This window comes from Apostichopus japonicus, chromosome 20 (genome assembly GCF_037975245.1).
Source record: "Apostichopus japonicus isolate 1M-3 chromosome 20, ASM3797524v1, whole genome shotgun sequence".
In the NCBI taxonomy this organism is placed as follows: Eukaryota; Metazoa; Echinodermata; class Holothuroidea; order Aspidochirotida; family Stichopodidae; genus Apostichopus; species Apostichopus japonicus.
Genome location: NC_092580.1, coordinates 7,686,024 through 7,712,879, shown reverse-complemented (window position 1 = coordinate 7,712,879; position 26,856 = coordinate 7,686,024). Strand labels below are relative to the sequence as shown.

Sequence of the window (26,856 nt, the reverse complement as noted above, 5' to 3'; positions counted from 1 at the left end):
TTTTAACTAACAAGGGATTTGGACAATTAAAAACAATATTAAAAGTCCATGTGTGCTTGACCAACATAGTGAGATACCTTTCTCTTATCGCTTGCAAATCCCTTTAAAACTATTGTAGTAATAGAAAGAAAACTAAGGAATAAAGTTGTCAGAAATCATAACGTTGTGTAAACTTAAGTTGACCATATATTCAATCTCCCTTGTCCTGCCGTTTGTCCTTCCTGCATTGGTTTGGGACGGATAAAATTACCTTTCTCTTTGAAATATGAAACTTGAAATTTACCCTTCCAATATGTTGTACTTTAAATGTTATACCTGGTTTTTCTTATCCCTTTCCACGATTAGATTACAGGAAGGATATTTCCTCATTTCCTTCTAGTTTAATGTGAATTTTGGTCAATTGAAAGTCAAATAACAAGTAATTCCATACATCTTTAATCCATTTGGCGTTGACTTTACAAGGTACCATAAAACTCCGCGTTTATACAGAGATATATATATATATATATATATATATATATATATATATACAAAAAATTTGACAAAGTTATACCATACCCAAGACAAAGTTTGAGTTGTGTAGAGGAAGGAAGGATCTCTAAAAAATAAAAACCTAAACAAACGGAGAAAAAAAAGTAGAATACGAGAATTTCGACGAAGACGTGAATTTGTCTACCGCTGACAATATGGGCCGACTTAGATTCATGTTTTTTCACATTGTCACGTGTTGTTTGCTATGTCATCTCGCAGGAGCATCATGGAGAGCTAATGACGAAACGTGGAGTTGGGTAGGCATTCATGCTGCAAATCATGTGCCGATGATGCATGTGCGGGGACAATCACAGCCAGTAAGTGGCATTTTTCATCATATATAATACAATAATTGAAAAGAATGAACCTTGTACCTTGTACGGCTGCAATAGGTTAGCTTCGGTCTCAGTTCGAAAGAGAGATGAGTATATTGTTGATAAAAAAATATATATTTTTTCATCAAAATCGATATTAATATCAAATTTGTCGCTATTCTTGTTCATTCGAGTGTGAAGATTATAGAGCTAAACAAAAATTAATTTCATTAACATAAGAAATAACATGCATGATTTTGTTTTATGTTGGAAAATGTGTATGTTTAAATGTTGGAAAACAACTACGGAGGCAAAAGCAATTTTCCTCCTTTTTATAGAAAATTGATGTATGTACCGCACTGGTGAATTACGCCTAAGTACTGAAATAACAATGGCGTTGATTAGCTAAATTTGAGTTAAAAAATATCTCAATTTTTTTTATCTTTTTGCGCCTAGGTTTGGGTATATTGGGAGGAATGGTCTTATTATTGGAATAGTTCGACTTTGCTAAATTGAAGTATTATTATAAATGCAACATCTAATTTTCTTTTTCAATATTTGAGTTTAACATATTATACTAAACTTTTTAATATCTAACCAGTGAAATATTTACATAGTCAGATATCGAGATCTTAATAATGGAGTATCTGAATATTAAATCTGAATATTTTGAATACTATTGAGATATTCACATTCAGAAACAAGATCTACATATGATCTAAAATATTAGGCCTTTAAATAAGACATTTTAATATCTTAGGCTTGGCATATTGAGATATCAAAATAAAAATCTTAATATCTCAAGGCTACATCGGAGCGTTAAGATATGGAAATATTTAGATATGCACGAGGCCTTAAGGTATAAATAAGGAATAAAATATTGATATATCGAGATGAAATCTCAACATCTAAATATATAATCATAAAGATATCGTGACATCAAGATTGAAGATCTTAAAAAATATTGATTTCAGTATCTATAAGTAAAGCGGACACATATCTCAAACTGTATCTATTTTTGTTCATTGTGAAGAACTTCTCTAAACGCGAAACATCTATAAAAAATCTTGTTTCGTTTAGGAGGTATTTTAGTTTAAATGTTGCGTCTGAGAGTTGTCATTTTGTAAATTTGTTATGTCATATAAGATCTGGAACAAATTACAGTATTTTTCTCACTGTATTTGTTTCTATTTATACTCTCAAGGTACAATGTTAACATTCTTTGAAGCTGAAACCTTCCGTGTATACCATCATTAGGTTATGCCCATTACAGAATGTAAGAAATGTAATAAATAATGGAAGAAATTCCATCAGGTGTCTCGATAATTTTAATATTTAGACTTGATCAAGTTTTCAACCTTGTACGTAAGAAAAACAACAACATTAAATCTATCGAATGGAATAAGATTTGATTTGAGCTGAGACACTTATAATAACGGTTTGTTTAATGTCTAGAGGCCGTGGAGGGACGGGTTACGGGTGGGGGGTAGTTGTTCATTATATATGTGATGGTGATTTCTCTATCTCACAGTCCAATTATGATGCTTGGGTTTGTGTCCTCTGGCTGTGGAGGATCGGATTAGAGGGGAGGGGGAGGGGAGGGGTGAGTTGTTTATTACATATGATTTCTCTATCTCACAGACCAATAATGATGCTTGGGTTTTTGTCTCTTTTAATAACTTAAGTATATTCAGAAATTGATATATATAAGCTATATATAACTCCAGTATCTCAATGCAACGTTGTCACCATCAAACCAGCTCCTTTACATTTAATCTTACAACATTAATTTAACATTAATCTTATAACATTAATATAACATTAATCTTATAACATTAATCTTATAACATTAATCGTATAACATCTTATAACTAATCATATTTTTCTTCATGTGCAGGACATTGATATCAACAAGCTCAAGGTGTTTTCCAACGTCTCTGGTTCCAATGCAGCGGTGACTGTGTCAATGCGCTTTAGGAACCAAAATGAAGAACGACTTTATCAAATGTTTACTATTCGTTTATCTGATTACGCCCGGGTGAAAGAGTTTAAAATGTAAGTGAGAAGTATACAATTCATATTAAGTAAGAGGTCATCTAATTACGTTTAATTGGTAATGGTCAAAGAGAACTTTCACACTGTGTGCCTATCCCTACCACCTCTCCCATCATGTCAACCCAGAGTTCTGGCGTTCGTGCGCTTGAAGCAATGTGGAAAGTTTCTATCCTCGGAAGTTATATCTGTCAAGATAAATCCTTAACATCGATAGCTGGTCGGTCATTTAGAATTTAAAGGCTGAGCAGGCCGGAATATCGATAGGCATGTGGTACGATTGCTCGTAAATGTGCTAATATAAATTTTTATCTCCTTACTTCATCCCCTCTTCTCCCCAGCCCAATCTGACCCCACCCACTAAGTATTTGAGGCAGTCGGTATGTTGATGTGGTTCTCTCCAAATGATAGCGTTTTGTCGCCCCCACCCCCCCCCCCCGCGCTCCCCCGGGCCTTTCGTGTCTTCCACATTACACAATTGGTGTCCTGTCGTCTGTTTATATTTATACGTGTGTTTTGTTTTTCTAGTGATCACATGGGATACAAAGTTTCGGCTCGTAAAATGGATATGTTTCGGAGCGATCTGCTGGTGAAAAAGTTGAAGAAGAGCACCTCCACTAAAAGCGGTATCGTCATGTTGAGAACGTGAGTGAAAAATGTGACCTTGTCTTTAAATCGAGAGCAACAAGAATAGACTCATAATTCTGATAGCGCATCACTAGGTTTTCAAATTAAGTCACAATTAAAATTTGAGTGGGAAATACACATGTTGCACCATGACGTACCCATTAAATTCGTCACTTTCCCAAATTTCTTTGGGGGGGGGGCATAGATAAAAGTTTAGGCAGGGAGCTGTCATGCCGGTGACTACACTAGGGTCGGCTTCAACGACTCCAGGGTCGCACCCCTCCTGATTGAAATCTCGAATCCGCCCACGACATTTATAGAGAAATATAATATCACCAATAATTTCCCTTTTACCTTTTATGATGGTGTAATCTCCGCCTTTCACAGGAAATGGGAGTTAAACCGTCGATCTATTAATTCTTCATATTATGTGACAACATTCTGTGACTTGTTAATTTGATACACAGCTGCCCTGGTGTTACTATGACTGCGAGCAATAATAATAGATTCCAAAGCTTCTACACCAAAATAAAAAACCGGAAGTGGGATCAATTCATTGAAGGTTCTTCTTGGAACGATGTTTTTTAACATAGCCTACCATACAGAGAAGTCAAGAATTCTTGAACACAATATAACCAGTTGCGTTTTGTTCATAGAATATTAAATATAGACATTGTTTTCAAAAAGATAAAAATCCCCTCTTGGTATCTTAAGCAAGATCGGAGATGAGAGATTAGAAAACCTGTTTGTGGGCATGTGATATTACAAAGCACCCCCCCCCCACCCCTCCTGGCATGGGTGCTAAAGTATCGATTTTGAAGGTAAATATGACTATGTTAAACTTGGCAACACCGATGTTATTTTTTCAGTTTTCTCAATCTTGAAGGAAGTTTGCCATTAATTGCAAACTATATTAAATACAATCGGTTATACCTACAGCAATAATAATATTGTTACTATACTGGTACTTATATACTTATATACAACAAAAGCCGAATTTCTCTTAAAATTCCGTCTCTGATGTTTTCTGGGTGGTATCGAATGAAACTGGACAGTGATCCCTGGTTACACGGTATCATCATCATCATCATCATCATCATCATCATCATCATCATCATCATCATCATCATCATCATCATCATCATCATCATCATCATCATCATCATCATCATCATCATCATCATCATCATCATCATCATCATCATCATCATCATCATCATCATCATCATCATCAACATCAACATCAAAATCATCATCAACATCATCATCATCATCAACATCATCATCAACATCATCATCAACATCAACATCATCATCATCATCATCAACATCAACATCGTCAACATCAACATCATTATCATCATCATCATCATCAACATCATCATCAACATCAACATCATCATCAACATCAACATCATCATCATCATCATCATTATTATAATTGTTCGTGTTTTTCGTGTTTTTTCGCAGGTCTCCATACGTACGACAATATGAAGTTTACGTTTTCCTTTCGCCAAGATCCACAATGACATTCGAACTGAAATATCAAGAGAAGATAAAATCGTTACTCGCCGAGAATCTGTATGAGCAAATCATCAGCGTGTACCCTTACCAGGTGAGGCAGCAAAATATTTTAAAAAACAGAAATGTGGAAAATGCAGCAATTTGCCTTGAATTTATTTGGATAGTTACACGAGTGGTTACATTTAAGAGACGAAAAAGGTCTCGATGATTTATGTCATGAAAGAATCATTAAATACGTTATGTGATCACCACAATCAATTTACATTTATTTGACATATTTACCTTGATTCCAACTTGTTATCCTTTTTTCTACTTTTCACTTGGTTTCGCCTTTGGGTTTCTATTCACATAGCTCTCTCTTACCTGTCTTCTCGCAAATCATGCACTTCCCTCTCTATCTAACCTGCAAAATAAGTAAGCGTTTTTAGAACTGAATACCCTCCCCCACCCCACCCCCACCCCGGGTCATCACGCTCTTCCTTTGGAATATACCATTTCTGAAGTAAAAAAAAAGCCTACGTTCGCGACAGACTTCATCTGCATAAATCGCTTCTTGGTATTCCTGTTATCAACGATTCCTGTAACAAGTTTGACAACAAGCAAATGTTATTAAGGGTCCTGTTGAACTTTTCCATCTTTTTCTCTCATGAACATTTTCGTTGGGTGGGGTTTTCCGTTACCATTGCAGGGCATGATTTGAGAATGTACATGCATGTTTGGTCGTTGCTTAATGCACGAACAAGTACAATTTGGGGTTTTTACTAATTCCATTTTGGTATTTATATCATATAATTGATATTCAGTATCGGAGATGTTATACATTCCGTCTACAGCTTGTAGAAGATTTCCAGATTGATGTGACCATCCACCGTCCAGCATCCGGTAGTGTGAATGGCATAACTGCATTCTGGGAGAGCTTCAGTGTATCAAGCAGACTACCCGATCCATTCGGGCTAGAGAGAGACCCACTGACGATACAATCGTGGAATGGAGGCCATCGGATTAACCTCCATCCTCTCCGACAAGAGATGCAGAGCCCGCGAACGTGGCAGAGCGATCTTATTATCTTCTTCGAGTGGGAATCGAGAGGTGTGTGGGGATTCGGTGGGTCCTCCAGTTCGAGCTCTGATGCATCTGATGTATCTGATGGCGAGGTAGATATAACATCACCACTTAGTGGTACAATAAATCATTCTTATACATAAATGCCAAATAGGATACGTGATGTACTAATTTCATGGTAGTGATGCAACTAATGGTAAAATCAAGGAATTGATTGATTGATCTGTAGTTTGATTATAATATCCGTTCACTATAATGAACAGTGTTTCATCGGCAAATATGTTGTAGCAGTGGGTAGAAGGGAGGAGGGAGGAGGGAGGAGGGAGGAGGGAGGAGGGAGGAGGGAGGAGGGAGGAGGGAGGAGGGAGGAGGGAGGAGGGAGGAGGGAGGAGGGAGGAGGGAGGAGGGAGGAGGGAGGAGGGAGGAGGGAGGAGGGAAGAGGGAGGAGGGAGGAGGGAAGAGGGAGGAGGGAAGAGGGAGGTGGGAGGTGGAAAAGCCCAGGAAAAACTTTACCACAAATTTACCGCGGTAACATACCACACTTTTACCACGGTAAATCCGGGGTAAAAACGCGGTAAATTTGTTGTACATTACCGCGGTGTTTTGGCCCTATGGACGCGGTAAACCGCGGTTTACCGCAGTAAATTACCACAAATTTACCATGGTTTTACCTCACTTTTACCCCAATTTTACCGCAATTTACCACGGTGTTACCATACTTTTACCGCGCTTTTACTACGCTTTTACCCCAAATTTACCACAGTTTTACCGTTCTTTTACCCCAATTTTACCGTATATTTACCACGCTTTTTCATTAGTTTTACCTCAATTAACCATATTTTACCACGCTTTTACCACAGTTTACCGTTCTTTTACCCCAATTTTACCCTAGATTGACCACGCATTTACTACACTTTTACCCTAAATTTACCACAGTTTTACCGTTCTTTTACCCCAATGTTACCGTATATTAACCACGCTTTTTCCTTAGTTTTAAATCAATTTACCACATTTTACCCCAATTTTACCGTAGATTTTCCATGCTTTTACCTTAGTTTTACCTCAGTTTACCATGATTTTACACTAATTGTAAGACAGTTTTACCTCACATTGAGCATGAATTTGTCCTAATTTCAATCAGCATGTACACCATATATTTCTTTGAATTTCACCCATCAGTGTAGAGGCACAGAAGCTATGCGTTATGTGTGCTAGTTTATATAGTTCTTTTTTTCATTTTAAAGGCTTTTAGGTTCTCCCTAATAATGAAAAAAAGAATTAATTGCTGTCTCATCTCACATTTATCAGGGATTCCATAAAGGAATTCTCTATGTATCTATCCTCTGCTTGTTTTTTTTTTAGGAAAAGAGATGCATACTATAACATATAAGAATAGCAGCTTGTCTCTCTTCTTTATTCAACTCATATCCACAGGTAATTTATATTGCCAACATTAAGATATGAGTAGAACAAAAGGTTTGTCATATCAGTATTGCAAAAATATGGGACAAAATCATGGAAAAATTGCTGTAAATGTACCATCATGTTTCATAGTGTGACCAATATATGTTCTACTGTGGTAAAATCATGGTACAATTATGGTAAATTTACCATAGTATAATTGCACCGTATAGTTTTACCCTATTTTTACTGTGGTTAATCATGGCACAATTGTAGGAATTTCACCTATGTAGTTTATGTACCATATTAACTTACCCTACTTTTACTACAGAAATATCATGGTAAAACTATGGTAAATTTACCATAGTAAATGTACCACACTTTTACCCTACATTTACCGCGGTAATATAATGGTAGAACTGCGGTAAATTTACCGTAGTAAATGAACTACACTTTTACCCTACTTTTACCGCGGTAATACCATGGTAAAACTGCGGTAAATTTACCGCAGTAAACGTACCGCACTTTTACCCTACTTATACCGCGGTAATACCATGGTAAAACTGTGGTAAATTTACCGCGGTAAATGTACCGCACTTTTACCCTACTTATACCGCGGTAATATCATGGTAAAACTGCGGTAAATTTACCGCAGTAAATGTACCGCACTTTTACCATACTTTTACCGCGGTAATACCATGGTAAAAATGCGGTAAATGTACCGCGGTTGATTTTACCACAATTTTACCCTATTTACCACACATTTACCATAGTTTACCGCGGTAAAATTAGGGTACATTTTTTGCTGGGAGGGATGTTCATGATTTATTGTTGTCTTGTTTTTACTACAGTACTGGGAGTCGTTATTTTCCTACGACGATTGGACGCCAACTCCGTCCACCGCCGCCTCGACGTTTACACCAGCTATGTCTCCAACTGAATCTACCGCAGGTGGTGTTATTACACCAACCGACTATATAGAGCAAGTCTCCGGAAGTGGGTCAGGCGATGAAGAAATACCAAGTAGTGAAGATTCCTATAGTAGCAGTTATAGTAACAACTTATCTGAAAGTGAGGACTCTAGCTACAGTAGCAGTGACGTAGCATCTGACGTATACAACAGCGACTTTGCATTCTCTGACGTGGAAAACGACACTACTATTGTAATAGAAGAAACAGTAAGTAAACACACGTGATCTTGATACCTTCACACACGCACGCGTACACACACGCACTCAGCCATGAAGGGTATACACATATTTATATATATAAATATATATTCTATATATATATATATATATATATATATATATATATATATATAAATATACATATATATATATATGTATATGTATATATATATATGTATATATATATATATATATATATATATATATATATATATACATATACATATACATAAATATATATATATATAAATATATATATATGTGTATATGTATATATATATAAATAAATATATATATATGTATATATATATATATTTATATATATATATATATATATAAATATATATATATATGTATGTATATTTATGTTAATGCTCTTGTTTTCTTCTTTAATCTCCTCTTATTTATATTTTTGTAATCTCTGTTCCTTTCTTTCTCTCTTTATTCATAGCACAACGAGTTGCCGTACTTTAAGATTTATCAGAAAGAAACGTCAGTGGAGTTCAAATGGCCAACGATTGACGGAACCGTGAAACAGCCCGCGACTAAGTTCCTCAAAGCGTTAAAAAGGTATGAATTTGTTTGTTATTCCGTGTTACCCCGAGGTCTTAGTTACATTGGGAGTTTTGAACAGTTGCACGCCTTATAAATTCAATTTTCAAAAATCTTCTTTTTTGTTTAACTATTTAAGTATTATCTATCCACCGAAGAATTTTTTTCGTTCATGTTCGAAAAATTACGGAATTAACATTACATTGACAGTTGAAAAGCAATAAACACTGGTCGTTGATAACACTATGATGCAGCATGCGCACAAGATTAGTTAATCGAGAGAAAGATTTTCAGTCAGGAGCACCATACAACAACATGGAGTTGAAAATGTAAGGGTTTTAAGTTCAAGCAGGCCTATAGCCCAAAGGGTCAAACCCAAAGGGTCCAACCCAAAAGGTCCAACCCTCAAGATGAAGTTCGGAATCTTCTCAATAGCACAAAACCCTCTCTACCCAGAAGCAGTTTTGAATTCCACTCAAGTCCTCCATAATTCCTACACCCTAACCCCCCCCCCCACCCCATCTCAATATTATATCCCCTTCAATCCCTTCACCTCCCCCTCGAACCCATACACCCCCTTCAATACCCTCACTTCCCACTCGAACCCATACACCCCCTTCAAGCCCCTCTCCTTCGTAAGTGTGATGAAATTCGTTTCGTTGGGATATATTAATTGCTTAATATATAGCAAAAGGAGCTTCCCTAAAAAATTAATGTAACGATTTCTACCTTTTCCTAGATTTTTGAAGAAGCTCTTCCCTGGAGGAAGCTAAATGAATCGAAACATGAAGACTAGTTTTCCAGAATCATGAGAATGCTACCTCGAAGACCTCTATATGAACAGTCTTCTATGTGTACATGGTACTAGACTTGTAAGCGGTATACATAATGCATATATGCTATCGATACTAAATGCCATGTTTTATAATGCGATAGCTCTCATCTTTGAAGCTTTCGTATAACTTGTAGGGCACTTTATCATACGTTAAAGAAAATATGCTGACTGTTTTAAACATTACATGGGGGGGGGGTTACATTCTTTTTTGAGAGGGGGTGTATATTCCATTTTGGACCGTTAATTTTCAACGACATTTATAATCTTACAATTTTTAGGGAAAGGCGATTTTTACGATGGCTTTGTGAGGCATTGTTTGTTTATGATTCCATGTCATTCATATTCTTCAGTATATATTCTAATGCCCTCAGGCTCATTCCTTATCTACTAGTGCTGCACTGCATTGGTGTGGTCACGTCCATAGGCATAGAAGCCCAATTTGATTTGGGGAAGGGGGGGGGGGGCTGTAACGACTTGCCCGAAAAATATAACTAAAATTTTTCAACACGCGTTCAAAATTTTAATGCACATATCATATAGGCATGCATCGTTTGTTACATCGCATGCCAATAACATACGATAATTTGCCGTGTTATTACCCTTCCTTATTGGTTATAATTATTGGGGAAGTCGTTACAATAATAATTATGATAATGATATCAGTTTTACCATTGAAAAACACATTGCAAATTATTTTTCTTTCAGTAGGTGCCCGAAATATTCTCAGCATATTGCCCAAATTTTCACCCCAAAAAATGGTTGGGGGCTGCACCCGCCCCCCGACTCCTATGCCTATGGTCACGACAAGTCACCATATATACGGACAATGTTGACAATCTGGTCTCGAAAGTCTGGCTATTCAGTGATTAAAAGCCAGTGGATTTTACCGTTTGCCAGTAAAAAAATGCATTTATTGGCACTTTTTTACCAGTATAAACATTAAGATTCAAGAGCATAAACACGTGCCATGGTGTAATGGTTAATCACAGTAATATCGGCATGGCTTCTATATATAGCTAACCTAAGCCCTATATAATTGTTTACTATCAGCAAATATTATTGGGCTGCTCTCAAAAAGCCTGTACAGTATATAACCAATGTGTGTAATTTTTATTCAAGAAAATGCCAAATGGGTACTTGAATTTTCGCCGATTGGATTTGTTATACCCTTTGTAGTTTTTAGCAAGTAACTAAAAGTGTAGGCTGCCTGGTAGTATCTGCGCTCACACATAATACCACAAGACTGTCTGATAGTACAGTAACTGTATATGGAGAGAGATAAGTGAGACTTTCGATAAATGTAAAGCAAATTACTAATCAACCGAACCATATTTTTATTTTTGGTTCTTTTGTCGCAAGTCTTGGTGTTTATGCATTCTCTCGAAAACATATCCGATTCAATTCAATTCATTTCTCATATGAACATATGTCACTGAAAAAAAGTAGTTATGTCAGAGAATTACATATATGATGGACACAAGAAGAAACAATACTGCTCATCAAAACTAGTGACCGTGAAACATAAGAAACAAAACCCCACAAAACCCAGAAAAGCAATGTCAAGGAGAGATATAAAGTAACTTGTCAGGCAGGGTATACAGTAAGCATTAGAGTCAACATCTAGAACTTAGAAACGATAGCTGATCATAAGAAAAGATTTGAGATTCTTTTGATAAGAATGAAGTGAAGCGCTCGATCGTACCTGAGGTGAAAGGTTGTGCCAAATATTATAACAAAAATTATAGGGAAGTAATTTGCCGTGTTATATACAGTTTTATGACGTGTTACAGGAAAGAAATGATTATTTCGAGTATGGGTTGAGATTTCGGTTACATTAGGTGGCTTAATTACATTAAACCTATATGTTTGGAAATTAAAACCTACCGTGTATAGCTAAATACTCCCTGACTTGCCTGGTACTATAGTGTGTAAGAGGGGAGGGAGCACAGTCTGGGGCGGTATAATTCACATCACAAGACCCCGGGACGGATGGGACATCTAAAGCAATCATAGGTTTTCTTACGCTCACAACTAAAAACTAGGAACTTCCTAGACAAGCGTACTATAAAAAGTATTAATGGTTAGCACCATTATCAAGCTAAGCACCTCAACCATGCCAAACCCTCTCACCAGGAGACAGATCGGTAATTGGTCACCTGCCCCGCCCCCCCCCCCCCCGACGAACGAACACACTGGATTAGCTAGTGTGGCGCTAGACTCGGCCCGCCGCCCCTGTTACAATAACCTATCTAGTATGCATGGTTCACATGTTTGATAGTTGACTAAATTTGTTAGCAAAATTTCAACCTCTTATTCTAAGGTGAATATGACAAATATGTCAATAAAAATTGATTTCCCTCTAAAACCTCACATCTTGAATAGGAATACATCCATCATATATATTTTTCTGTTGTTTATAATAGTTGTTATGGATGAAATGCTAGCTCTGGAACCATTTGGAAGGATAATTCGTGATAATTCAATAACTTTGTAACAGAAGAACAACAGTTGAAGAGTCGTTCTTAATAGAGAAAGTGATATTAACTTAAATGTACCGTATTCAGGCGCGTATCCAGGATTTTCTTACCCGGGGGGCGCGAATTACCATCTAAGCGGAGCGCCACCATCGGTTGGCGCGGAGCGTACAAGAAAATTTCTGGTTTTGATACCCCCCAGATCACCGGAAATGACACTTCTCGGGCTTGAAAATGACCGACCAAATGTACACTTTTGCCTGAGAACCAAGTATTTCTCAATTTTTTTTCCATCCATAACCTTTTTGAAGATTGTCACCAGTCACACATCATGTTCGACCTCATTGCATGTCCTATGGATCATTGCTTTTGTAGGCGATTCTACGTCACGGCCCACAATATCCGAAAGCCCCACTTTTCAAGGTTTTAAGCCCATTATTTGTTGAGAATTTGAAAATTCACATTTCTCGTGAATAAAAATCACTTCAAAACATACCCATAATGTTGCACAAAATTCAATCTATGGACAACCAATAGGGAAAAACCTCCTTGAACCCCTAATAGACAGGTACAAATTGCACGAGTAGAGGAAAGTATGATGACGAATGTTGGTCAGGAAATTTTCGAAAATTCAGACACAGTTAATTTATTGGTGTACAATTATTAAAACCTCTTATTATGGCTATTATAAAACTTGGTTGAAGGAAATGAAAAATAGCAGATATTTCCGATATCAGGTATATCGAAACCGAACACTACACACATAGGCGTAGGTCCCGTAGGAGGCGGGGCTGCAGCCAAAACCCCCCGCCCCGCAACCAATTTTTTTCCCATTTTTTTCGGGCACCTACTGAGAGAAAAATAAATAGCAATGAATAGCTTAAAAATGATCTCCTTGGTAACTAAAATAAAGTTCTAAGATTGGCCGACATTACTACTATAAAAGAGAGTTTGACATAAATGGATCTGTATGCTTTTTCTCCATCTACATAAGACATTTGGTTGTTTACATTAGCATCCGGTGGTATACTGTGCTACTTTCACGGACCGTGCGGTACACGATGCCATGCAATGTAATGACCGATGCTTGCTTATATGATATTGGCATCGATATGTTGAACGCGCGCAAAGCGCGCGAAAAATTTTGGCTTTTTTTCGGGCAAGTCGTTACAGCCCCAAATCCAATTGGGCTACGCCTTCGACTACACACATAGACAGTTTTTGAGGCTGTTCATCGTGGAACAGGCATTTCAATGCTCACTGATATGATGTTATATCTGCTCTTTGCTTTACAAATTCGAACAGGCGTGTAGCGAGTAATTGCCAAGGGAGGGGCGAAGCCTGTATGCCAACTATCTAAGCGAAGCGCCACCATGAGTTGGCGCGAAGCGTACAAGAAAAATTTTGGCCGAAAATGCCTCCCAGATCGCTGGAAATGACACTTCCCAGGCCTTGTAAGTTGCACCTAAGCATTGTCTATTTTGAAATTACTAGCGATGTCATAAAGAAAATTTGCTCGGGGGGGGGGCGGTCGCCCCCTTCCCGAAATGCGTCATGTTCCCGACGACCCCGTCGAGTTCAAGACCAGCCACAGTTGGTTCCATATAGCACAATTGTACAATTGTTTAAGGCGTCCATACACACACACGCGTTATGATAGACCATATATAGTATTTATATAGATACATTAGTAAGAGAGGGGAAAAACGTCAAAAATGAGGTTGTTGGTGTAAGGGGTTGGGTGAGGCGCACACCCCCTCCGTAATCCTTGATCTGTCACTGGCTACCCTGTGTATATAATAGGGATCAGCGCTTTAACTAAGTTCCTCTTTCTCTTCCCGAAGTCTTGGCTATCTTCTACTCCCTCCCTTTCTCCTTCTCTCTTTTTTCTTCTTCTTTTCCCTTCCTTTCTCTCCTCCTTTTCTTTTTCCCCCCTCCTTTTCCCTTTTTTCTTCTCTTTTTTTCTCTCCTCTTTTTCTTACCCGGGGGGCGCGCGCCCCCAACGCCCCCCCCCTGGATACGCACCTGGTATTAGCCGTTTTATATAATCCAATATTTCCAGGACGGCTGAAAAATCCATAGCTGTAGTTGGCCTTTCGGCAAATCGAAGACCTGTTAAACATAATTTACAACAGCGCCCTGACTTATTGGCATTCACTCTCACTTGGATTCTGGTCACAAAGTCAAAAAGGCAAACGATTTCGTAATAATCGTTGCTGCGTATGTTGCTTGTTGCTAGGTTATCGAAGGTATGTGCTAAAACTTTTTGCAGTTACGACGATGAGGAAACTATATCACTACAGGGCTTTTCACCGGTTTCCAGCAAAACAAGGTAATCCTTTCGTTTTTTTTCCATGATTATAAGAGCCATTTGCAGTATGCCGTAGTCGACCACATGTCGCGGTTAGGCCTAACACGGTTAGGCTAGGGATTTACTATACGAAGATCTTTGGGGTAGCCTAGGTTCAATTGCTTTAAACGGAATCGAAAGGTTCGTTTGATGCCAAAGCATTCGGTTTTCTGAGAAGGCCATTAAGTGTCATGGTTTGTATGAAACTCCTATCAGGAGGATTCAGTGCTTCACAACGAACACATTCTTGCTCAATTTATTTCAACACTCTCTGCCGTTTCCGAGATTTTCTTTCGGTTCTAGAGCCTAGAGGGAATTCTTGTGCAAGTTAGAGTTAGAAACCCACATTATATACATTTTGTTGGTAGTGAAACGGGTGAGGATCCTGCGTTTTGCGCATATTTCTTGTCCTCATAGAGCGATTTTAATGCAAAGATATACAGTTCCGGGAGAAAATCATTTTCAACGCGATGTATATCACAGCCCCGCGCGCTGATGGGGATCCGTGCGGGACCGAATTCCCCTTAAAGGTAGTCAGTATATTCCCCAAATCTTAGCACGCTATATTTGCTAGTAGTTTTCAAAGTACTTTCCTGGAGGTATGTACTCTCCAAATTGTTCTCAGGCATTTTTAAGGAACACACAAGATGACCGAATGCCCCAGTGAGGTAAATTTCGTCGAATGTTGTAATAAAAAACAGTTTAAGAATTTTGAACAAAGGTGACCATATTTGAAGATCTAGCATATATGGGGCCCATACAGCATACCTTTAAGCTGGTGCAGTTTGCTAGTCTAATTTCATCCAAGTCTTGGCAATTAAGTGTTATGTTATTAACGTAACGTGTTCATCGGTGCAGGTCTAAGGACACGCTGAATTCGGTTCATATTTTGAGACCGACTTGGCATCGTTTTGAGATCGACTAGTGGTAGCGAATTGAGACCGACTGTTGATTTTCAGCCTCACCCCCACCTCCACCACAAAATTATGCAATTATAAATTTGATGTTAATGTACCAAATAGGAGTAGATATCGTGTTAACGGAAAAAGAAAAACGTGTGGTTTCATAAATAAGTCATGTTCCTTTTCCTTTCTAATCTTTCTCTTTTGGCGGAATGAAAAAAATTATAACTTAACGTTCTAAGAAAATAATACATGCAAAGAGAGTACAGTATAGATTTCTGGGTTTTATTTTTTCTTTCCTTTTTCCTTTATTTATTTATTTTTGCAATTAACTTGACCCTCCTACCTATATGATAGCACAAAGTGTAAGGCACGAATTATTATTATTATTAAGTTGAAAATGCAGTGTTTTAAATATGAGAGTACAAAAGACCCTGTTTCTTTTTATAATTCTTTTAAAATGATATTAACAACGATCTAGTAAGAATTGTTTAATTTTGCCGAAATGTTGTTTGATTTAATCATTTTGATGTCGACCAATACATTATATTAGAATCAATATCTCAAGCATGGTCTCGTCATATTTTTCCCGTCAACGATTTCATTCTACTATGTGCAAGAATATTAGAAACATACAGAAAAATCCCTATCCTAAAATAAAAATACATGGTAAGCAATAAGGAAAAGTATAAAATTCGAACATAAGAGTGAAGTATTCACTTCATAATGCATACGAAACGGCTGAACTTATGTTATGTTCCCCTTTCTTAGGAACTAGTCAGGAGTGATTTGTTAATATCAGAATTTTAGAGGGAAGGAATTCCCGTAGCCAACCCAGCCGCCCCAACCCCTAATCACCCACCCTCTCCCATCCCCTCTCCTTGCCCATCTCGAGGCTCTCAACGTACAGCTCAGCACTGTCTTTGCAATTGTTGACTTCTTGTCACTATGATAGACTCCACCCCCCCTCCCCTACCCCCTCATAACCCTTCTGATGTGATTCGGCATCAAGACGTTTTCCTTTTACCACCAAATGCCTATATTTATCAAGTCCCTCTAAGGAATTAAGCAACTAATCAGCTTTTCTGCCATTTCTTTTCAGCCTTACAATCAGCCCTCTGCGTCAGTTATAGCCTATACCTATTAACAGTTTGATTCAGAGCAAAACAATTTTTCCCCTGTAATATTGTTATACTAATACGATATCATACATATTGTTAACCGAGAATGGTCTTTAGTTTACAGTTAAACTATCGTCGGTAGCAACATTGCAAAACTTCGGACGAAATGCAGCATTTCAGTAAAGGTTAAAATATAAATATAAGACATAAAATCTTTACATTTTTCGTTCGAATGTATACCAACAATTTATGAAGGACTAGTATCTCTATATAATAAAAACAAAACTTATATTAACGATCTGTATGGAAGTGTATGGTGATATATATATTTTATTTTAGTTATTTTATTCCACCTAAGTTTGTGTCAAGTGATATTAAAAGATTTTTGTTAAATTGCTTAATATCGAACAAAAGAGATTTTGTTTCTTAAATTGCTTAATATCGATCAAAAAGATAAAAAGATTGCCTTTCCATAAGCAAAAAATTTGAAAATATTTCAAAAGTCCTCAATACCATCCATTTAGATCAGAAATTTTGTACTGAAAAACGCGAAGTCATTCAATCATTTATTATGAAGACTATAACCGCGTTCTACACCAGAGAATTGATTTAATTTATTGAAAAATAAAACGTATTTAGAAGGAAGACTCCTCATCGTCTTGTGCTGCTACACATTGTAGGTTCCCTGTCCAATCAAAACAGCGCATGCACGCTCTGTAGCCATTACTGCCTTCGATTAGCTCTTCACCTGCAGTATCGCATGAATATTGAACAGCGCTGCTGTATTTGAATATCTCACCACCTTCTGCATCCCATTCGAGGTTATTGTGGACCGCGTCTGGTTTGGGACAAGTTCTGTCATCTGGTGGTTTAAAAAAAAAATCAGTTTGATTTTACTTTATACATGTTCTCTTACCATCTATATTCCGTTAAATGTGAAGGGTTTAAAGGGGGCGGGGGGGGGGGGGGGAACTACACTAGCCGATATATCCTAATCAAACGTAAAGGTTTGGTAACATAAGGGACATTATATCCAAGTAAGAAAGTGGGCTAATATCTAAACCTCCTCTTTGGAGGAGGGGGCAAGCCCCCCCCCTCCCTCCTCACTCTCCCACATTCCTATGGTTTGCTATGCTGCTGTTGGAGGGGCGCAATGACCGTTTTGCCAGAGGCACAAGTTAATCTTATAGTATATAGTGTGGAATTATTAACAGCATCTTATTTGTGGTTGTTAAACGTGTCTTCTCGTTGTTTGTTTGTTTCCTCATTTCCTATAGAGGCTGAATGGTTCCTGAAATAATTTAAAGAAACGTACACTTTGGAATTATCAATACGGCGGTTCGGCAGCTATCTTGGCCTTCTCGTAATTGGTAATCGGGCACTTTGGGGATTTCGACTCGTCCCTCTGTGCACGATGAGGGGCGGACAGTGCTCTCTACCTCAATCTTAGCTTCTGTGCAAGGATTGAAAATCTCGAGGGTTCGTCCAAAGGGGAACTGGATGCAAGCAGAACCTCTTACATCCGTGTACCTGAAGGTCTCGAATCCATAATCCTTCCCAAATATTCTGGAAAGTAATGAAATATTTGGAGAAAGAACATATGTAAATCGTGCTGTTCGACATTAATTAGGAGCATACTTAATTAATGCGAAATTGATAAAATCATCAATTTGGTAAAGAAAACCACTTTGTTAAGTAATTGTATGAGGCGGTATATATGAGGCGGTATATATAAGAGCGTAAATAAACGGCTCGAACGGAACAGCGACCTCGGCGACAAACGACCACGGAAATTAGAGGGAGACATTCTTCATTAGAATAATAAAACTTAAGGAGAATTCCACGCCCCCCTTACGTGAAAGCAAACGAAAGAAGAAAAAAAAATTGTTGTTACCTATACGTAAAGTCTGAGTATAAATAAATGTTTTGGAAACTTGAGCGAGGACATTTTTAGCTAGAATATGGTTCGAACTATGTAGTTGCATAATGGTCACAGGCGCTGCGTTTTACGTTGAACTGAGTTATCAAGCTTCCCTTAGTTAAGGGCGGTACCACTAGTTGCTTCTTCATTGCAATGGATGCCAAGTCAGAAGCCACAGTATTATTACATTGAATACGTGGTACTTCAAGATGACGCAGCTGTTTCATTCAATACGACACAGAAAGCGACAGTGAAGTTGGGCATTCAAGAGAAATTCCACTTTTTTACGTATGTAATATTCATATACATATGTTTAGTAAGTTCCAGATCTCGATCCTGTAATACCCACCGCATTTAATCCCTTCACATCCCCTTTCGGGCTTTCTACGGAATACATATTTCAGAGTTCCTCATCATTTTTTTATGATATAATGGAAAGTGTTCAATCAGACAGATTTTCATTCTCTCTTTTTGTCTCCTCCCATTTCTTCCTGTTCGTAGCCCCTCCCATTTTCTGTACGTAGCCCACCCCCACCCCCATTTTCCTGTTCAAAGCCCCTCCAACTTTCATTCCCTTATTGTTCTACAGCTCGACTAGACGCAAATCACTGCCAATTTTAACGATGCGATCTTAAATGATTCGTTTAAAGAATTCAGCTTACCTACCCTCACCCTTCCCCACTCATCTACCGCCCATTTTATTTCCATTTATATCTTCTTCATTCACATTTTAAAGTTCAATTTAGCGTCATTTATAAATGAAGAGAGCTTTCTTTACCCAATTAATGTATCTGGGGCAGGATTTCGGCATGCTGCGTCGTAACATGTTCTCACGTTCACACAGCTTGTTTGGGGGTTTACGCGTCCTGCGGCCCACCACGAGAAATGATCCGCTTCGTATTTCCAAACCAAATTACCGGTGGTTTCATCTTCCTCGAGAACACCATCTCCATCTTGCACCCAACATCCTATATTCAGAGAAGGAAACAACATCTTATCGGAGAATTAACATCCAAATAATACGACCAACGTCCAACTAAAGAAACAATGTTAACTTATCCATGGGCAACATCATGTTTTTAAAAGGAGTATTCATCTAAAATTGATGATTGTCAACATCGAATCAGAGAAACGTCATGATTTTATTGATACACCCATATTCTGAGAAGTACCGTAGTAATACAAAGTTCCATAAACGACAACATGTTCCCAGAAATAACAGCAAATTACTCTGTTGCCAACAATTTATCAGAGAAATATACTCAATATGTACCGACTGACGTTTTTTGTTGGAGAATAATGAAATAAATATATAAAAACTAGTGTACTACTAAACGTCAAAATATTAGAACCAAATTTCTATTTAAGAAAGAACAAAAGATAGGTAACTATAACATATACAAGTATTCACATATGCAACTATATATGAAATGTTTTCTTATAGAAAATTATATAATAAATACTGTATCAGGAGACAACATCAAGTTATAATACACTATATCAAGGGACAGACATCTGCGTTATTACGCAATCAGAGGAGGGGAGGGGGTAGTGACAGAAAAGGTTACCTACCACCTTGCATGTCAAAGGTCCAAGCTGCTACTGGGTCTCCAATTTGGAGATCACTTGGTAGCTTCTGAATTGGAAAAGTTAGTACCATTTTCTTATCCTGCTTGAAGCGTGGCACTCTTCTTGGAGGTTCTCGTACAGTTAGTTCAACAGCGCCAAAGGTTTCAATTGCCCTAATATCAGTATCTGTAGGAATTCAAAACTGACCAGTTAGCAACAGGACACATTTTTTACGATATGATTTCAAACAGGATCTGGTGTTTGTTGCCTGGATGTCAGAGTATATCAATAGAAGAACATGTGGTGTGAACATTTGGTCAATTAAGCCAAGTTTAGAACACTGTAAGCCTAAAGAAGCGTACGAACATTGTCTACTAAAGATGAGTAAAGAGGGTTTTTTTTTACAAATCAATAAACTTCAGTCTCTCAAAGCGAAATGTCTTCATGATCGATCAGGATACGGAAAATTGAAGGTGCTATGGATGGCTAACTTGTCAGCTGTCCAGTGATGGATAGGGTTCACCTAGTGAGAACTGCTACAAGGAATCAGAGACCACGTTACCTTATATGATGGAGTATGCTACCTTAAAAATAGTTGCGTACCAGGATTGTTACATCTATAATGGTAGGTTAAGGCTTAGATGCGGAAAAGTGAAAGAAAGTCATATGTATAGTTACTTATCATTTACGTACAGCCTTCACCTTATTTGTCACCCTCCCCCTTCCCTCCCACCCGTGAGCCATGTACACACCTAGTATGTGGTTGCAGTCTTTGTCGTTTTAAGCTACGTGAGGTCATTCTATATGTAAAGTACGCAGTAATGTAGCGTTAAGTAACTTTGCGACGTAAAGTTATTATGCAGCGTAGTGTAATTTTTGCCGTTTATAAGTCGGTACGCAGCGTAAGGTCAGTAAGTGTATAAACTCAATTTACTCTGTTAAGTCGTAACGCTCCGTTGTGACTTTGCGTCCCCTTTAGACCAATCAGAAACTGACAAAGCGCCGTAGTGCCGCGTAAGATCGTTTCAATGTCTAAACTCATTTTGCTGTGTAATGTCGTTCTGCATAAATCATCATGAGTTTACACATAATAAGGTGCAGGCACAAAAGGCGCGCCATAAATATTCATTAAATAGTTACAGCCGTGAACGATATACTTGCGACACCGTACCACTCCCATTCCAGTCTGGAAAATTAGTATGAAATCTTTTGAAATTGTCGAATGGATATATAATAAAATCTGTTTCAGATTCCTGGTACAGTTTAGAGACCTAAATTGATTTATATATTGATATATTGGAATCATGTATCTTTCCACTCGTTGTTTTCAGTACTTGTGAATAGTGACAGAATGAAGCAGATTTTATAGTCTTCACAAATCAGCCGTTTATTAATCGTAAATATGATTTTCTGATACATCAGTACAAATAGAAAGGTACGTAATGCAGGTTTTTCATCTTCATATCAAGAACGTTATACCATCCCAGCATGCATTAGTAATATGGTGTAACCTTACCGTCCTCGTTTCGTGGTAAAACACCGACATCTCCTCTTGCTCCACCTTCTGAATATTCAAGATATACATTTGCATAGAAAGATGCATTAGTGATTGAAGAGAGAAAAATTAGTGCAGAGAGATGTGAGGCTATGTTGTCACATAAATGAGTCTACTGTGCTTTGCACATGAATAAATCATTACTATGAATATATATATATATATATATATATATATCAACGAAAAAAGAACGTTACGTTTTTACTGACAATTTTTAGCAAATGGATAATACAAATAGACAGTATTAAATTACTAATTTGTCAACATAAAACGCTGTTTCTTAGCAAATCAGATGGCAACATACTCTGGAATTTGGATAGGCTCGTAGGCTGTTAATTTAAACATGACTTTAGTTGTCAAGTCGTTTTGACCGTTCTGTGATTTTGGCCCATAAATCAGTTGCGTACCCCTAATTTCTTCTGTAAATGGGGCCAGTGTGCATGTGTGCGTCTATACAGAGATGATAAATCGCCCATTTGTGTTATTGATTAGTTTATGCACGATAACCCAGTATATATGCAGTGTTGACAACGGTGACAAAATTTGGCATCCATTTTTTTAAGTCAATTCTGGACAATACAAACAGATGTGCAATGTCTCAATAAACTGTGAGCTTTTTCGTCAAAATAAGACTTTTTCATATTTAAATTTCAGGCAAATGATATGACAAACATTTGCGTCCCACTTCCCAACTCTCTAGCGACGTGCCTGCCGTGCAAAATTTCCTTTCCAATCCAAGTTATGTTGCAGTAATTATGCTGACTTTAACAAGTTAAAGCAGTATGCAGGGTTTACATGACAAACATTGAATATTTTAAAGCAATGCACAGTAATATTCTTCAAAGTTTCCACGAAAGTCAATCGAAATTCAGTGAAGACGCATTTTACTGTATGTTTATTCGGGACCGTCAAGAATTCCAAATTTGAATGTAATGCCTCAATTTAATCACAATACACATTTGGGTGAGGTTGTTGAGAATAATCATATATTTTATGAAACCCTTCGTAAACGAAATATGAATCAACCCTGGATACTGCTTGAAGTTAAAGTTCTTGAAATATTATTATTACTTTTTTTTTCTACGAATTTTGCAGCGATAAGATTATGAATTGAAATCACGAAACAAACATTTAGTTGTAAATCAAATTAGTACATAAAATAAATAGTATTACAGAACATAAATATTCAAAAGTCATTACTTTTTATTATTTTGTGTGTGAAATGATTTCAATAAGTGAGCATAGTTCTGTTAGGCACAATGCGTTGCACAAATATGTTAATGAATATGTTAATGTTAATGGTCACAATTAACTTTAAAGAATGACAACAGTTTGAAAAACAAACAAATAACAAGTCGGGCACAATTTCTGATGTATTTTGGTGATATGTATAACCTTCAAACTTTCAACCTAAATCAGCCTATATATACATTTATAGATGTGGTAGGCTACATGCAAATTCATCATTGCAATCAACCATGCAAGTGTTAACGGTCATGCATATCCGCGTGCATATGCAATACATGTAGAATTTGCACTAGACGTAATCTCCATACGTTGATACTTCATTGGTGGGATCTTTGCCTTTAAGCCCCTCCCCAAACTCTCTCTCTCTCTCTCTCTGATATATTAGATTAAGTTTAGGTACAGACATTTGGAAATAACTCGTGCTTCCATGCAAATTACTTTTTTACACCATACCTAGTGGTGTGATTTTTAATACCATCGTTGAACGCATTTCTTTCAAGAAAAGCAAATTATAAAAAGCAAATCCCAAAATATAGACCTATGGTACGGAAATTACGGAATATGGTAAGCTGACTATATTAAGTTGATGTAGCCTAAGCCATGCCATGCAATCTTTTCTTGGGAAAGATATAAAACTGAAAATGATCACATTATATGGCCGAAATCTTTTTTTAACTTAATGTAGTAATTTTTGCCGACACACTTTTCATGACCGATTTGGAGTGCATGCAATCAACAAATATTCAATACCGATGCCTTTGCGTTCCATGCATGCTCATGCTTATATCTGTATCACAATTAATTAAATCAGTTAAATCAATAATTTTACTTTAATTCTACCGGCGATATTTTGTAACCAAAATAGCAGATAGGTTGATGTGACATACACTGCAAAGGTTGTACTGTGTTGGACTGATATATGTAACAGCAATTCTTGTTTCGGTACTGTTGCATATGCATGCAATGAGTTCACATTCAAGAACAAGAATAACCTACTGCATGCTTTTATTTCTTGTTTTGTTTTGTATTCTGCGGGTTTGTCTATGTTAACGGCGTGTTGGAGGAGGGGGGGGGGGTGGATATGTTCCCGGTAACATATCTGAAACCGTCCTTATTTCAAATATTCCGCACTTTTGACAGGTTCTTGGCTAACTGCGTAAACAAGTCTTCATATATGTCCCCTAAAAAAAAAACTTTATAGCGTATTCTCTCTCTCGCTAAGTGGTTATTAGGAAACGGTCGTGATGTGTTAAACAATCGGCTTGAAGATCAGTACTACTGCTTATTATCCTTCCCCAACCCCCATCGTGACTGCACCCCCCTCCCCCCTCTCTCTCTCTCTTTCCGAACAAAAATATGTCTGCTTGCAAAAATACACTTATTCTTTCTTTTTGTCTAAAGTTTGAAGAATACATCTCTTCCCTTGGCAAGAAATCCACCTGTTACTACTGTTTTGTTTCATTTTCTCTTTGCTGCCAATTCCTTCCATCACCCAACATGTCCATCTTGTTGGTACTAAAAAGTGTTATGCAGGTACTACGTAGGGTGTGAGTTCTATGCATACGTGACGTGCAGTGCCTGGCGTGCATCAGTTTTAAAATTATGCAGGTGAGTGCAGGTTAATCACTACAATCATCGGCGACGATGACTACGCTATACATGGTAGTCACGACAGCCCTTGTAATTGTTTTTAAAAGACTTACCGTTTATTCTAGGGATGCATGCAATCATCTCGGGGGCAAATTCCAGTTCTTCCGGGACGGAAACATTCACTGAGCGAAACAGTAACTGGACTCTAGTACCGTCATTAAGGTTAAAAATATCTGTTGGACGAAATACAATCGCAAATCATTAACAAGTAGGAAAAGAAACACGAAAAATAGCACTGACTGTAACAAGTCACGTGTACTGCAGAAAAAATCAGGCGGTATGTCGACGTGTGACGTCAGAATTTGCGATAGTGAAACTTTTAGGTTGCGTTCGACATTTTGAATATGTCACTGTTCTATAAACTATAGTCGAAGAAATACCTGTGTAATAGGGACTGGTTCTCCCTCGAAAAATATGACCCCCGACCCCCCCAACCCCACCCCTGGAAGAAGATGCAAGGACATAAGGATATACAGACATGATTGGTGTTTTGTTTCAGAATTTCTGTTCGTTTGCATGTCTCGATAATTAGTTTGTAATTATAATTGAATTATTAATTATGAAAATAAAATATTCAGCCCCTTGTCAATATGCTATACCATATATGCAAAGTTAATTGATGATTAATCAACAGTAGGTCTTTGGAAAGTAAAAATATAACAAAATACCAAAAGTTGGCATTGTCAACGAAAAAAAGCAACTTGAATTTTTGAACCAAGTTAAATAGAGAGACTTTGTCATTGCAATTACATCAGTATATAGCTTTGTCGTATTTTTCGGTCGATTCTTTAGTATAAGTGATTACGTAACTGCGATTACGCAATCACGCATATACCTTCAAAAATCCATTTCAAAAAGTTTACCTTCTGGAAAATAAGTAGAATATCTCTCGTTCAACGTTTCGTTTCCAACACCAAATTCTCTGGGTGATTCTGGGTGGTACACGTATACTGTATCTTCATAGGGTGTGTGCAACGGAATTGTCACTACATTGGCTTTGTGGAGATAAAAAATAACATATCATATGAGTTGTACAATTACAGCTATGAGTGAGTGTTGTGCGATAAGAAAAGTGAACTAAAAAGATTTAAATATAGGGTGACTATTCTGGCGTTCAACTTGTGTAGACGAGAGTAAAGGGAATACGCATAAAGGTTTCGTATATTTACAAAAGACGAAAAGGTCCCTTCGATTTGGCGAGTGTGCTTAATTTGGATTTTGCGATATTGATTTTTCAATAGACGGTGGACTTAATTTAGACTTGTGGTATACAGGAAGTATACTTGATGAATACTTAGTATATATATATATATATATATATATCTATATATATAGGCCTATAGATAGATATATATATATATATATATCTATATATATATATATATATATACCGTAGTATATAAGTTCAGTAACAGCAGTATAGTCTAAAATATGCTTACTTTGGTCGAAATTACATCTGAATGTAACTGAGTTGGCAAAGAGTGACGGTATGTTTGGTCCCCTGGGAGCCCTGGCAGTGATGATGATACTCTGGTTGTGTGGGCAATCAAGGGTAACCATACCGTCATCATCAGTGAAACCCCGTGCGATCTCAGTAGTACCCGCTTCTGTAGTAGGATCTGATTGGAGTACCCTTACCGGGAAGCCAGCCAATAAGGGATCGCCGTCCGTATCGGCGTAGTTTACGACTATCACCGTCAGATTTAAAAATGGTGGGATCTTTATCAGTTGCAGTTCTAAAGAAATATACAAACAGATAGAAATAATTACTTCAAAACTATGTGTTCAATTTATCGAGAAACATCCAAATTTATAACTCATATAGTTGGCCATTAGTCGCGGCACCAGCAGCTTAAAGAACACATTAACTTAAGAATATAGGAGTAATCTCAGTGCTGTAAAGGGGTTGTCGCAGTTAATCGATTACCTTGAACGAACCGATTTTACTATGTATAGAGAGTAACAGATAATGTGGCAA

At 37.4% G+C, this 26,856-nt stretch overlaps 2 protein-coding genes across 3 annotated transcripts in view; one reads left to right on the top strand and one right to left on the bottom strand.

Annotated features, from left to right (window-relative positions):
- The first annotated feature begins 489 nt into the window (after positions 1 to 489).
- LOC139962139 (uncharacterized) lies at positions 490 to 11,405 on the top strand. Its single transcript, XM_071962065.1, has 8 exons — positions 490 to 848; positions 2,743 to 2,900; positions 3,426 to 3,542; positions 4,995 to 5,139; positions 5,882 to 6,202; positions 8,363 to 8,689; positions 9,153 to 9,271; positions 9,993 to 11,405. Exons 1-8 carry the CDS (start codon positions 687 to 689, stop codon positions 10,024 to 10,026), a joined length of 1,383 nt encoding a protein of 460 aa, XP_071818166.1. The 5' UTR covers positions 490 to 686; the 3' UTR covers positions 10,027 to 11,405.
- Positions 11,406 to 16,085: 4,680 nt separating this feature from the next.
- Positions 16,086 to 26,856, bottom strand: part of LOC139962138 (uncharacterized) — a 42,364-nt gene continuing 31,593 nt past the window's right edge. The window contains exons 15-22 of one of the 2 annotated variants that reach the window (XM_071962063.1): positions 26,318 to 26,614; positions 25,742 to 25,873; positions 24,932 to 25,051; positions 21,942 to 21,989; positions 20,429 to 20,611; positions 19,635 to 19,824; positions 18,251 to 18,501; positions 16,086 to 17,797 (exon numbers count right to left, since the gene is read on the bottom strand). In XM_071962063.1, the coding sequence (XP_071818164.1) occupies positions 17,571 to 17,797; positions 18,251 to 18,501; positions 19,635 to 19,824; positions 20,429 to 20,611; positions 21,942 to 21,989; positions 24,932 to 25,051; positions 25,742 to 25,873; positions 26,318 to 26,614 (1,448 nt within the window). In that variant the 3' untranslated portion in view covers positions 16,086 to 17,570. The remainder of the gene's footprint in view (positions 17,798 to 18,250; positions 18,502 to 19,634; positions 19,825 to 20,428; positions 20,612 to 21,941; positions 21,990 to 24,931; positions 25,052 to 25,741; positions 25,874 to 26,317; positions 26,615 to 26,856) is intronic. The other variant, XM_071962064.1, reaches the window with a different exon arrangement.